Raw genomic sequence first — 15,234 nt, 5'->3', positions numbered from 1 at the left:
CCAGTCTGCTCTCAGATCCCACAACCACATCAGTGTGCCAGCAAAGCAGAGACCCCGGTGGAGAGACGTCACTTACCAGTCGTTCAGACATAGGAGTCTTGTCATCATCAGGTAGGTGCTGCTCCAGGGCGAGGACGATGCAGTTTGCTATGATGGTGGCTAAAATCATATATTCAAAGGGAGTATCACAGAGTTAAGGAAAATCTTTCCAGCTTTGTTTAGATTCAAAGCACAATTGAGTGGAAGATACAGGGATTTCCCACATGTCCCCTGCCCCCACACAGGCACAGCCTGCCCTGTTATGAACGTCCCCCACCAGAGTGGTTCATTTGTCACCCGTGATGAACCTACACACATCACTATCATCCAAAGTCCTTAGCTTACTTTACGGTTCACGCTTGGTGTCATACACTCTGTGAGTCTGACATGGATCTACCAACACAGCTTCATACAGAGGAGTTTCACTGCCATGAAACCCAGCAGATGATTCTGTAAGGAAAATGCAGATGCTCTTCCTCCATCTCACCTCCAACCTTCACTGGACAAATATCAATTTAGCACCTACTGTGTGCCAGGTCCTGGGCACAGGGTCACAGCTGAGAGTAAAACTGACAGAAATTTCTGCCCTTGTGGAGGAGAGGCATACAGTACTGTATGGCGAATGCTGCAGAGAGAAAACGCAGGAAAGGAGGTTGGTGGTTGCAGTTTAAAATACAGTGATCAGATCTGATACCAAAATGCCCATCTTAGATGTCCATCCACAGAAGGATGGATAAAGAAGATGGGGTACATACATGCAATGGGCTATTCCTGAGCCATAAAAAAGAATGGAATAATGCTGTTTGTAGCAACATGGATGCAATTAGGGATTATCATATAAAGTCAGTCAGATAAATACAAATAAATGCCATATGATATCACTTATACGTGGATTCCAAAATATGATACAAGTGAACTTATTCAGAAGACAGAAACAGCCTCACAGACTCAGAAAACAAACTTACAGTTACCAAAGGGGAAAGTGGGGTTGGGGAGGGATAAATCAGGAGTTTGGGATTAACATATAACTATTATATATAATATATATATAACATTAACATATTAACTTATATATAAAATAGATAATCAGCAAGGACCTACTCTATAGCACAGAGAATCTGTTCAACATTCTGTAATAACCTGTACGGGGAAAGAATCTGAAAAGGAATGAATATATATATGTGTGTATGTGTGTATGTACATAACTGATTCACTTTGCTTATACCTGAAACTAACACGACACTGTAAATCAACTACATTCCAATTTAAAATAAAAATTAAATAAAAAATAAAATACAGTGATCGGGTTTGATATCAAAAGCATGATCAACAAAAGTAAAAACAGACAAATCGGACTTTGCCAAAATTTAGAACATTTGTGCTTCAAAGGACATTGTCAAGAAAATGAAAAAAAAAACCCCAACAGAATGCAAGAAAATATTTGCAAATCATATATCTGATAAGGGTCTAGTATCAGAATAGATAAAGAACACTTACAACTTGACAAGAAGAAAACCCAATTAAATAATGGGCGGAGTTTGAAAAGACATTTCTTCAAAGAAGATTAGGAAAATGCAAATCAAACCACAATGAGATACCACTTCACATCCAGTAGGATGATAAGAATGAAAAAACCAGAAAACAGTGAGTGTTGGTGGGCTTCCCTGGCAGCTGAGTGGTAAAGAATCAGCCGCCAATGCAGGGGACACGGGTTTGATCCCTGGTCCAGGAAGATCCCACAGAGTTCAGGACAAGCCAGCCTGGATGCCACAGCTGCTGAGCCAGTGAGCTGCAACTAGTGAAGCTCACGTCCTCAGAGCCCGTGCTTGGCGACAAGAGAGGAGCCCCCACTCTCTGCAACTGGAGAAAGCCCACACGCAGCAATAAAGGCCAGCGCAGCTATAAATAAATAAATCTTTAAAAAAAGAACTGGGTTGATTTATTTAAAAAATAAAGTGTTGGTGAGATTGTGAGAAACTGGAACCACTGTACTTTGCTAGTGAAAATGTAAAACAGTGTAGCCACTGAGGAAAATAGTTTGATGACTCCTCAGAAAGTTAAGACATAGAATTACCATAAAATCTAGCAATTCCACTCTTAGGTATACACCAAAAGAACTGGACAACCAGTACTCAGATACATGGTCACAGTAGCAATATTCACAATGAGCCAAAAGGTGGAAACAATCCAAACGTCCATCAGGGAATGAATAAACAATATATGATCTATCCATAGAATGGAATATTATTCTGCCATAAAAATGAAGCACCAACTCACACTACAGTGTGGAGGGACCTCAAAAACATCATGCTAAGTCAAAGAAACCAGATACAAAAGACCATGTATCGTATGAATTCCATTGATATGAAATGTCCAAAACAAGCAAGTCCACAGTCAGAAAGCAGACTGGTGGTTGCCAAGGACTGAGGGGGCTGGGGGAGGGGGCGATGGTGAGCGGTTCCTTAATGTTTTGGAACTAGATAAAGGCGATAGCTGAACACCATTCCGAATGTACTGAATACCAAGGAATTAAAAATGGCTAGTACTGTTGTGTGAATTTCACCTCAATAAAAAACAACATGGTAGTCAAGCCTCCAAGAATCAGCCCTTTCAAGATCCAAAGGAGGGAAGGTGTAGGTCATATGGCTATTTCTAGATGCATATTCCCTCTCTCTTTGGGCACAAGCACCTCCCTGAAACCTCGAACACTGCTCCAGCCACCAGACAGTCCCACTGGAGGGTCTGCCCTTGGGGAGGGTCTGTCCTGTTCACTTCATATCAGGACCTGCTCTGCTGATCAGCAGGTGGTCCACAATATCCCTGCTTCCCCGGCCAGATCTGCAGAAGCATCCTCAGGCCAACAGCCTTAATAAACAAAATTGGCAATTTCTTTTCTTTTTAATTTAATTTTTAAAATTTTATATTGGAAGAGAACAAAAGAGGAAGAGAAGAGAAAAGACCTAGGAAAACAAATTCGAAACAATTAACAAAATGGCAATAAGAACATACATATCAATAATTACTTTAAATAAAAAAGTCAGTAAAGAATCTGCCTGCAGTGCAGGAGACCTGGGTTCAATCCCCGGGTTGGGAAGATCCCCTGGAGAAGGAAATGGCGACCCACTCCAGTATCCTTGCCTGGAAAATCTCACGGACAGGGGAGCCTGGTGGGCTACAGTCCATGGGGTTGCAAAGAGTCAGGCACAACTGAGCGACTAACACACTAACACCACAAAACTGGCAATTTCTGAGAAGGAGGCTTAAGGTGTGGAGAAATGGATACTAGAGGGAGAAAGCCTGAGGGTATTTGTTACTCTGGAGCGGGGTCTCCCAACATCCGCACTACTGACATGATGAGGGGCTGATTGTGGAGCTAGAGAAGACTCTTGAGGGTCCCTTGGACAGCAAGGAGATCAAATCAGTCAATCCTAAAGGAAATCAATCCTGAATATTCACTGCAAAGACTGACGCTGAAGCTCCAATACTTTGGCCATCTGACGCAAAGAGCCAACTCACTGGAGAAGACCTTGATGCTGGGAAAGATGGAAGGCAAAAGGAGAAGGGGATGGCAGTGGAAAGATGGTTGGATGGTATCACCAACTCAATGGACATGAGTTAGAGCAAACCCAGGGAGATAGTGACGGATAGGGAAGCCTGGCATGAGGCAGTCTATGGGGTCACAAGGAGTCAGGCATGACTTAGCAACTGAACAACAACAATAACAATTCTCTGTGGGTGGGGTTTCAGGGCAGCTGTCCTGCATATTGTAGGGTGTTGACCAGCGTCCCTGGCCTCTACCCACTAGATGCCAATAGCAGCCTCCTCTCCAGTTAAGAGAATCAAAACTTACGACAACCAAAATTCATCTCCAGATATTGTCCAGTGTCCCCTGGGAACACTGAAACTCACTGTTGTGCCGAAGGATCAAATAGCATTTCTTGAACTTGGCCATGTTGATGAACTACCGCCCTCTTCCCAGCTTTCTCTCTTGGAAACTTAACTAGCCTCGGTATCCTGTTTGGCCCTAGAGTTACATTTAGCATCATGGAAGCTTCATAAAAACCAAGGGATCTTACAGGCTGGAGTTGGAATTTATACCCACTTTCCAGGTGTGAAAATGAAGTCTGAAATAGGCAACCTGGGAGTAAGAGTCTAACAAAGGAAAAGCAGGTCTTCTTTGTCACCAGCTTCAGCCTTTGCCTCCAGCTGAAAGCGGTCGAGCCATGCTCCACGCACACTTTGAAAAGCAAATCCAAGACTCAGGGCAATTTGGGGAGTCAACAAAAGCCATTCCTGCTGACGATCATCTCTGATTGGCTTCCTGCCTCCGAGCTGACGGTCATTAGGAGCACAGAGAACAAAGCTGGGCTGTGTTGCACAAATACTCCATTCTGCCTCACCCTGCAGCCCAGAAAATAAGAGACAATATTTGTACACAAAGAAGCAATGCCAAGCCCTTCCCCGGCCTCCCCTCGCCGAGGCTTCTGAAGCCATGATTTGAATCTGATGATTTCGCTTTCCTTCCCTGCCAGCTAGCTCCCTGTTTGCTTCTGCACCAAGCTGCTGCCTCACTCTTGGGGCCCCCTGGCCTCCTGCCCCTAAATGGCTAGGATGTGACTTCCTTTGTATCTGATTCGAGCTGAGGTTCCAGGAAGAGTCCCACAAGACCAGCAGCAAGCTGCACTTTCATGGGCTGCATTATCAGGCTTTCAATTGCCCATGGTCACCTGGGTTTCAGACCCAGAGCTCTCCAGTATGACAATGAAGTCTTAGTCAGCATGCAAACCAACAGAAAGAGGCTGCCCATGCCCATCTTATTTCTTTTTCTTATTTTTTTGGTCAGATATGGATACACTGGCTTCCCTGGTGGCTTAGCAGTAAAGAATCTGCCTGCAATGCAGGAGACATGGGTTCGATCCCTAGGTTGAGAAGATCCCCTGGAGGAGGGCATGGCAGCTCATTCTGGTATTCTTGTCTGGAGCAGGCCATGAACAGAGAAGCCTGGTGGGCTACAGTCCATGGGGTAGCAAAGAATCAGACATGACTGAAGCCACTTAGCAGGCACGCATGCATAGATACACTGCTATCAAATGTCACCTCCCTCTCTCTCTCCATGCACCCTGCCAGTGTCCAAAGACACAACCCAAATGGGAACCTGCAACACTGACCTTACACCCTTGTTACTTAAGATGTGGTCCACACCCTTGCTACTTAACATGTGGTCGACGAACCAAACAGCAGAGGCCAACACCCAGTAAAAAAGCAGAGCGTCAGGCCCCATGCTGACCTGCTGAGTCAGAACACACATTTCAGCAAGATCTCCAGGGGCTCTATGCGCACACTGAAGTTTGGAAAGTGCTGCCTTAGATCTATTTCAGGGGGGAGGAGGAGCCCAGGTTACTGTGGCTTTGAGTCATCCAGAAAGAAGTGGGGCTCGCCTTTCTGCTCCAAGCCTTCTCCTCCATGTTCTGACCCCAGAGGAGGAGAATTCACGAGGCCTGGACCAGTCTTCTGCCTCCACTTAAGGTGAAACCCAAGACCTTCATGGAACAAGAGTGATGTTGGAATGAGATGAAGAAGCAGCACAGAAAATTCTGGTTTACTGCACGCGGAAAGAGTCACAGCCCTCCCATGGCTACCAGCTCACTCAGAAGAAAAGTCAAAGTCCCCCCAGCAGTCCTGCACGACCTGCCCCCATCTCCTCCATTCTCCCCCTGGTTCACTTACCTACAGCCATACTGGCCTCTCCATCTTTCTCAAACACACAAGCCACCTTTTACTGCCAGGACCTTCGCACCTGCTATTCTCTCTCCTAGAATGCTCTTTCCCCAGAGACCCACAAGATTCCCTCCCTCTCTTCTAGGTCTTTTCTCTTTTCTCATCCTCAGCGAGGCCTTTTACCCCATTTCCCTACTTAATTTTTTCCTTGGCCCTTGCCTCCAAATACCTGCTATATTTTTCTCCTTTACCTGGTTTCTCTTTTCTTTTGCCTAATAGACTCAAAGCCCTATACAAGCAAAAAACTTTGTTTTGTTTGATCTTTGTTCTCAGCACCTAAGAGGGCATCTGTTCCAGAGCAGGTGCTCAGTAAACACCTATGGAAGAAAGCAAGGGTGGGTGGGTCCTGCTGTCAACATCTCTCCCCTCACTTCATCATGTGCCAAGTCTCCGCAGGCACGTTAAGGACACAGATCAACTCGAAATCTGCAGTGATGTGGCTGGTGCACAGACACCAAGATGGGGTACTGAGTTCTTGGCACAGGAGATTCTTTCCCCAGGTAGAGGTCAAAGATTGTCCAGGCAGGGGGAGATGAGGCTTTTTCAGCCCAACCCTGAGTTGTGCCTGATCCTCCCTGTTTAGAAAGCCTGGGTTCTAACTCACAGCTGCGGTGAGCAATGCCTCTGTGAGCTGAGCTGAGCCTTCCTGCTCCCGGATTGGTTCAGGGAGAAAACACCTGTGTCAGCGGGATCCAGACTAATCAGCCAGCCGAAGAGGCCAAGAGAAGAGGGAGGGAGATGAGGAGGAGAGACGCACCCCTGGTGGGAGGAAAAGCTGGCTCCTGAAATGGCTCATGGAAGTCAGACTAGCAAACAGCCCTGCAGGTGAATACAGATACACAGAACTTCCCCCACAATTAGACAGATCAGGGCCCCCAGTGGCCCCAGAGAGGGGCTGTGTGTACACAGGACATGACCTGGTGATTTCTTTACGGGGAACAAGGGCCGTGTCTGTGAATAGGAGCTGTTCTTGGGAGCCAGAGCACCAAGGAAAATCAATTTGTAAAGTAGGCATAGCTGATGATCCCAGCCCCTTAGCAAGACCTTGCAGAATGTCCGAATGATCCATCTTTCTCTTTGTGGTACCTTGCCCCATTCCCATCTCATTTCCAGCCTTCCGCAGTTAGTGTGAAAAATCAAATCAGGTTTGTTAACCCATCAAAGTCTTGTCTCTACTACGGAGGCTGCCTGATGGGTGTGTTCTGAGGAAACAGATACTTCAATGAGTCAATCAGGCAGTTGAGATTGTGGGGAGAAGCCAAGCAAGTCTTATTTTCATGTTAGTTCCATGCTTTTCACCATTACCAGGAAAAGAGTAGGGGGTACCAAGGCCTTGGGTACAGCACATATTTCTTGCTCCACTAAACAGATGCCACGGTTTAATTCAGAAATATGATCAACTATTATGAGGCCATTAACAGATACAACAATCATAATTACAGCTGTAATTTATTGAGCACTTTGTTGGGCAGACACCAAGTTAACCACTATATACTCATTGTTTCAGTTAATTCCTTGCAAAAATTCTACAAGGTAGGTTCTACTGCAAGCCCCACTTTCCAGATAAGAAAATTATGACTCAGAGAGTCAACAAATTGCTCAAGGTCATATATATGCTAGGGTTCACTTCAAAGTCATGCTGGTGGGGGTCCCCACAGACCACTCAACAGCTTACGCCTACCTGCTAGAAGGTGGATGTTTTGGCCTTTACTTAAAAACTGGAGTTGGGGTACACCTGGGATTTTAACCATGATGAGGCCAACTAGATCAGTCTTCACCTGAGTTCCACAATCTAATATAGTAATTATCAACCAATTATCAATCAATGGATCATATCAATCAATATCAACTTCCAACAATCCAAAGGGTCTTTCTCGAAATCGCAGACATCTCGAACTCTCTCCACCAGCGGATCAGCTTGAGACCTATCTATGGATGTGAAGCACTAACAAGGGCAGTTCTGGCGATGCCCAGAATGTTTTCAGCACCATGGCCAGCGGCATGAGGCGGGCTTTTAATTACATGGCAAATAAAGTCTGGGAGACAACTGCAAAGACCTACTTTTAACATACACAGTACAGGCACACACACACAAAAGATTCTTTATGTCAGCAGGAAAATCTAAGAGAAAATTTAAATCCCAACACTAAACGTTTTGGGGCTTCCCTGGCGGTCCAGTGGTTAAGAATCCTTTTGTCAATGCAGGGGGCACAGGTTCGATCCCTGGTCCAGGAAGACCTCGCATGCTGCAGGGCAACTAAGCTAGGATGCCACAAATAGTGAGCCTGCACTCTAGAGCTGGTGTCTGGCAAGTACAGAGCCTGTGCGCCTAGAGCTATTGCTCCGCAATAAGGGAAGCCATTGCAATGAGAAGCCTGCACACAGCAGCTAGACAGTAGCCCCCACTTGTTGCAACTAGAGAAAGTCTGTGTGCAGCAACAAAGACCCAGAACAGCCAAATAATAAATGAATAAAAATTTAAATAGATTTCTGTGCTATTTATTTTTTAATGTACACAATGATTTCCAATTCTTTGGTTCTGAAAAGAGAAGTCTATCCAGGGCAGTTAAATTATGCTTCTGCTCAGAAAACTAGATATATCTGCATGAGAAACTATAGAGCAGGGCAGTTTAAAGGATTTCAGGGTCAGACATGGTTTTGGCCTGGGGCAAAGAAGTTTCCTTCTCCAAGCATCCGTTTCCACACACACATATATATACACACATATAATGTGAAATGTAGCACCTATCTCCTAGGGCTGATTGAGAATGTCATGAGTGGATACATACAATAATACATGCAGAACAGGGCCTGGTATATAGCACTGGGTTGGCCAAAAAGTTCACTCAGGTTTTCTGTAAGATGTTACGGAAAACCTGAATGAATTTTTGGCCAACCCAGTATGTATTCAGTAAATCTGAGTATTTTGTTCTTGTTTACTCTGGTTCTTGTGATGATTAGAAAACTTTCTATGCTTATGAAAGCATAATACGAGGTTCATCTCATTGTAATCATGCAATCAATATTTATTGTTTTTATTTCAAATGCCGCTACTACTATTATCAACTTTTTCAATTTCTTTTTTAGTCATGTAGTCTCATTCCCCTCCCTTCACTGAAGAGTATAAACACCTACTTTCATCATGGCTGATCAGGTTGTGTCTCAAATCTGATGTATTTTCAGGAACAAAACACAGTGAGTCCACTCCCTGAATATCAGGCTTAAAATAAATGTTGCAAAAACACCCATCAGATGGTTCATACAAATGCGATCCTATAATACACAACCTTTTGCGTCTGGCTTCTTTCACATAGCATAATGTTCTTGGGTTTATCCACACTCTGGCATGTATCCATAATTTGCTTCTTCTTATGGTTGAAAAATATTCCATTGTATGGATATATCACAATTTGTTTATCCATTTACCCACTCTGGGGTTGTTTCAAGGAAGAGGGGGCATGCATAATGGCTACGGTGTTTTCTTTTGGGCTAATGAAGATATTTGAGAACTAGATCAAAGTGGTGTTGGAGAAGTACCAAATGCCACTGAACTGTCATTTTACTTTTTATGCTTTTTTAAAAAAATTTAAATATATTTATTTTAATTGGAGGCTAATTACTTTACAATATTGTATTGGTTTTGCCATACATCAGCATGAACCCGCCACGACTGTACATGTGTTCCCAATCCTGAACCCCCCTCCCACCTCCCTCCCTTTATGTTTTTTAATTAATTTTTATTGGAGTATAGTTGCTTGACAATGTTGTTAGTCTCTACTCTACAGCAAAGTGAATCTGCCATGTACATATATCCCTCCTTACTGGGCTTCCTTCCCATTCAGGCCACCGCCGTGCATTAAGCAGAGTTCCCTGTGCTGTATACAGTCATGTTCTCATTAGTTATCTATTTTATACACAGTATCAATAGTGTATATGTGTCAATCCCAACCTTTCAATTCCTCCCCTTCTCAGTTCCCTCCCCTCTTTCCCCCTTGGTATCCATGTATTTGTTCTCTACATCTGTGTCTCTATTTCTGCTTTGCAAATAAGATCATCAATACCATTTTTCTAGGCTCCACATACGTGTCCTAATATACAATATTCAGTTTTCTCTTTCTGATTTACTTCACTCTGTATGATACTCCCTAGGTCCTTCCACATCTCTACAAATGACCCCATTTCCCTCCTATTTATGGCTGCGTAATATTCCATTGTATAAATGCACCAAATTTTCTTTATCCATTCATCTGTTGATGGACATTTAGGTTGTGAAATACAGTTGATTTGCTGAATTGTACACTTTAGTTATGATATGTGAATCTTAATTTTTAAAAAAACCTGTTCTTTATCTTTCTCCTTTTCCCCCACCCCTTGATTTTCAGAGTTCCCCTCAAATGCTTTTTACTCACTGACTTTTGCAGCTAACTTTTTGCTCAGACAGCCTTCAAGATCCCTTTTAGAAAACAAATGGTTTTAATTATAATAGGAATATGTGTTTATTGTATTTTTAGTCCTTAAAATTTATAATACATCACTTGAAAAGTGAAAAGTCCTTACACCACCCCACTTCCCAGGGACAATCAGTGCTGGCAGCTTGGTGTTTCTCTTTCAGACTTTCCTCCACACACATTCTTCACACTGGCTGCTCTCTCTCACCTCCTTCAGGCTGTACTAAAACACCTCCTACACTGTTGGTGGGAATGTAAGTTGGTGCAGCCACTATGGGAAAACAGTATGGAGGTTCCTTAAAAAACTAAAACTAGAGCTACCATATGATCCAGCGATCCCACTCCTGGGCACATATCTGGAAAACATGAAAACTCTAATTTGAAAAGATATATGCACCCCAGTATTCATAGAAGCACTATTTAAAACAGCCAAGACATGGAAGCAACCTAAATGTCCATCAACAGAGGAATGGATAAGCAAGATGTAATATTCCATATGGAATATTACTCGGCCATAAAAAAGGAAATAATGCCATTCGCAGCAACACCGATGGCCCTACAGATACCATACTTAGTGAAGCAAGGCAGACAGAAAGACAAGTGCATGAGGTGGTTCATATGTGGAATCTAAAAAAGAGAAAACAATACAAATGCACTTACTTACAAAAGAGAAACAGACTCACAGATACAGAAAACAAATTTATGGTTACCAAAGGTGAAAGGGGGTGGGGGAATGAACAAATTAGGAGTATGGGATTAACAAATACACACCACAATATATAAAACAGACAACAAGAATTTACTGTATAGCTTGGGGAACTACATTCTATGCCTTATAGTAATTATAATGAAAAAGAATCTGAAAAAGATTATATGTGTGTGTGTATATATATATATGCCTGAATCACTTTGCTGTACACCTGAAGCTAACACCTCTGGCCAATTCATGTTGCGGTATGGCAAAAACCAAAACAATATTGTGAGCTAATTATTCTCCCATTAAAATAAATACATTACTTTAAAAATTACTGTAAACCAACTAGAGTTCAGGTAAAAAAAGACAGTCTTCACAGTAAGGCGTTCCCTGGCTTCCAGGTCTAAAATCTCAACACTGTCAACCCTTCTGCCTCTCTGCTCGGGTTGTTTTTCACTTGTTAGTTTGTTACAATTTTCCACATAAACAAATTACATCTTATTTTTTTTAATCTTACCTACAGAGTTCTCCCTCACTGGAACATGAGCCCTAACTAAAGGGAGGTGGGGGGGGGGAGCCCCAAGGATTTATCTAACTTGTTCTTGATTGTATTTTCAGCAAGGAGGACAACACTGACACATAGTAGGTGCTCAGCACATACCATTAAACACGTGAAAACAAGCGTATCAAATTGCATTCTGTGACACATAATGTCCCATGATTTGCTGTGCCCCTCACCACAGTGGATGCATTTGCTACATTGAATGTCCCTCTTATAAAAGGCTGTGCAGTATTACCACGAACGGATGCATCATCACTTATTTAATATTCCCCTAAATGATTCCAGTTTGTCGCTATTACAAGCAAAGCTGTGATGAATAATCTGACCATACAACCTTGAGCATTTGTCAGGATTTTTTGCTCCTGCCAGCTAGATTGCTGGGTTAGAGCAGGGAGCGCACACTTGTTGCAGACGCTGCCAAATCAACCCTGGAGCTTCGCAAAGTCCTGTTTCACACGGTTTTTAGAAAGTGAGGTGAGTGTGTGCATTCACTCTGAAATTAAATCCCTGATTTAAATGTAAAAGTTGCTCTGTAACAAAAAGTTCACATGTGGAAGAATTAACATGACTCAGGGAAAACAACACAACACACACACACATCACAATGAAGTTCCCTTGATGAAAAACAAAAAGGAAAAAAAATATTAAGGCACGTCTGGAGCAGGAGGTGTTGGTTATTTTTAAATAATAATAACTTTGGAGCCTCTTGGAATCTGAGGCTCCAAAGAAGGCTCCAAAGAAGGACTGAGGACTTCTCTTTGTTTTTCTCTCTCTCTTTTGTCAGGACAGAAAAGTTCCCTGGGGACACCTGAATGATGTGAGAATTCTGCCTCCTGGTCCACTTTACAACTGCGTTCCCCAGTATGTTCAGGCTACCGAGGGGAGATTGTTCTCCTATCTCGTTGTACTATCACACCTGTGCAGTGGTCAGCGAGATCCTCCATTTCCTTGGCATCTTCTGTATACATTCCATCTACCCTTTGGCTTAAATCCAAACCTGGAAATATCCTGAAAACAATTAACTCCAAGCACAGAGGGCCAGTGGCAGCTTCAAATTAGTTCCCCCAAATAAAAGGAAAATCCAAATCAGGGAGACATCTGCAATGACCCTAAGAAGAGCCGCAAGAGCATCAAAGAAGGACCCTCCCAACCCAGGTGAGGTGAGAAAGGTATGCAAGAAGCCAGTTGAGGTGAAGAAGGCTCCCTCAAAACCAGGTGCAGCCAATGAGAAGGCCCTGAGAAGGGCAGCAAGGCCAAGAAATCCCCTCTCCCAAACCAAACAAGGCCACAAAGGTCCCTCCTGGGCTCAGCAGGAAGCCCAAGGTCAAAGCCTTCGCACCCAGGATGCTGGGGTCCACAGGAAAACAAAAGCTGGGAGCAAATCCAGCTGTTGGTTAGTTGCTAAGTCATGTCCAACTCTTATGCGACATCTCTGTCTATGTGATTTCCCAGGCAGGAATACTGAAATGGGTTGCCATTTCTCCAGAGGATCTTCCTGACCCAGGTATCAAACCTGTGTCTCCTGCATTGGCAGGTGGATTTTTCACTGATGAGCCACCAGGGAAGTCCCAAGACTCTGGGAGAGCCTATAACTATGATCTTCAATTTCCATGTGGAGAGACCACTGTCCAAGCTGATCCCTTCCATCCCTGATCACTGGAGGACATCTTTACCTCCTCCTCAATAATCAATGTCAACTCCAAGCCACTTGAGCCACGCACACCCAGAAGCAACAAAATGCCAAAATGCCCCTCCCACCATCTTTCTCTTTAACCACTCCTCCTCCCGGCTAACCAACTCTAAATGCAAACCAACATCCATCCTATGAAGTCCTGCACCCCGCTGACTCCACCATTTCCCAGCACTCTCTCCTACCTCATCACCTTCCTTGTCAGTCTCATGTAGGATGGTTATATATCACTTCCAGAAAAAGTACACCTCTGGATGAACCCAACCAGCTGCATTTCTGATTGTAAACCTTGTATGGCCATTCAAGATTTATAGCATCCTGGGGGCTTGCCTGGTGGTCCGGTGGCTAAGACTCTGAGCTCCCAGTGCAGGGGGCCTGGGTTTGACCCCTGGTCAAGGAACTCGATCCCACATGCTGAAACTAAGTTCAAAGGCCAACTAAAGGTCCTGTACACTGCACGGAAAGATGATCCCACATGCCACAACTAAGTCCCTCTTCAAACTCTCCTAGTGAGGGTCACCAAATTCCTCTAGATTGCCAAATCCCAGGGCCATTTGTCTCTGCTCAGCTGACTTGGTCATGCCCTCCTTTTATGTCTTCCTATTAACTTCTTGTCACTTCTGTTTCCCCTTCTCACGTCCCCTTTTCTACTAAATCTCTAAATGTTGGTTCTCCTTGGGGCTCAGTCCTAGGTTTTCTTCCATTTTTTACCCAGATCCACTTTCTAGGGGGTCTCATGCATTTTGATGTCTTTTGCCGTCTCCTTCTGCCCTTTCCTCCCACCTATCTACTCATTGCTTTGTTCTGTGTCCTGGGAAAAGCAGGACTTCCTCTGGTAAATGGCATTATCCAGCCTTCCTCATCTCCTGCCTTCTGGGTGGCTTTGGCCAATGGGAAGCAAGAGATTGGAGGAAAAGATGGGGAGTTAGGCTATTTCTTCATCCTCCATTTCCTCCCTGATCCATAGTGGGGTTCTGGCAATGGTTGTGTCCTGTTGTACCTTCCCAGAGACATCTCAAACTTCATGGGTACATCTATATTCCTTTTCTATGGCTCCTGTAATAAATCACCCCAAACTGAGTGGCTTAAAACCCACCCATAAAAACCCATAAAAGAAATTTATTCCCTAGCAGTTATCCAGGCTAGGAATCCACAATTCAAGCGTCAGCAAGACGAAGTTCCCTCCAAAGGTTCTGGGGGAGGATCCTTTCTTGTTTCTTCTAGCTTCTGGTGCCTCTAGGTGTTTCTTAGCTTTCAGGAGAATCACTCCAATCTCTGCCTCCGTCTTCATATGACCTTCTCCTGGATCTTCTTGCCTCCTCATCTCTTCTAAGAACACTTGTCACAGAATTCACTCACCACTACATCCTCAGCACCCCTCCCAGTGCTGAGCATAGAGCAAGACCCCAAGAAATGTTGGTCAAATGAGTAAACGAATCCTCATCTATTTCATTTCTCTCTACATCTCAGCAGCGGCCCTTCTGCATCTTCCACCTTCTCTTCCAACTCTCCCAGCTGTTGCATTGGCAACCCAAGTTAAACAGATTTTCTGGAAAGCCCCAAGTCCCAGGTGAAACCTCCTTCATTTGCTCCTCTATGCACGTCTTCAAATATTTGGGTCTTCCCAGCCTTTTTCTCTGCTGGCCCTGCCATCCATGAAGATTCTCCTTGAGGCTTTATCATTAAAAAAATAAACCAATATATTCCCTGCCTCCAAAAGCAGCTTTTACTTTTGCAAACTCTATTGATTTAATCCTAGAGGCTGCTGGCAGCGGTCCCAGGAGCTTCATCAATATGACAACACCCAGTGCAGCCGAAACAGCAAGAGGGCTTGGCCAAGAGCTTCTGCTTGGGTCTTCAGCGATCCTGACGGATTCTCTTGCAATGATGAAGAGGGATTTACAGTAGCAGACAGGGGATTTGCAGTTGCTCCAGCGTCCTGCTTAGGTGAGCAGAAGGAAATGTCTTCAAACTCGAGGTGCCTCAGCGCTCTTTGCTAATTTGCTACTACAGCTGACTCCCA

General features: G+C 44.0%; 1 protein-coding gene across 8 annotated transcripts in view; it reads right to left on the bottom strand.

Annotated features, from left to right (window-relative positions):
* CACNA1A (calcium voltage-gated channel subunit alpha1 A) overlaps positions 1-15,234 on the bottom strand; it is a 373,308-nt gene that overhangs the window by 201,880 nt on the left and 156,194 nt on the right. For all 8 annotated transcript variants that reach the window (XM_060415385.1, XM_060415383.1, XM_060415387.1 and 5 more), the window contains one exon: positions 77-183. In XM_060415385.1, coding sequence (XP_060271368.1) covers positions 77-183 — 107 coding nt within the window. The remainder of the gene's footprint in view (positions 1-76; positions 184-15,234) is intronic.

Source organism: Ovis aries, chromosome 5, assembly GCF_016772045.2.
Source record: "Ovis aries strain OAR_USU_Benz2616 breed Rambouillet chromosome 5, ARS-UI_Ramb_v3.0, whole genome shotgun sequence".
NCBI classification, from domain to species: domain Eukaryota; kingdom Metazoa; phylum Chordata; class Mammalia; order Artiodactyla; family Bovidae; genus Ovis; species Ovis aries.
This window is presented reverse-complemented; position numbering and strand designations above follow the sequence as displayed.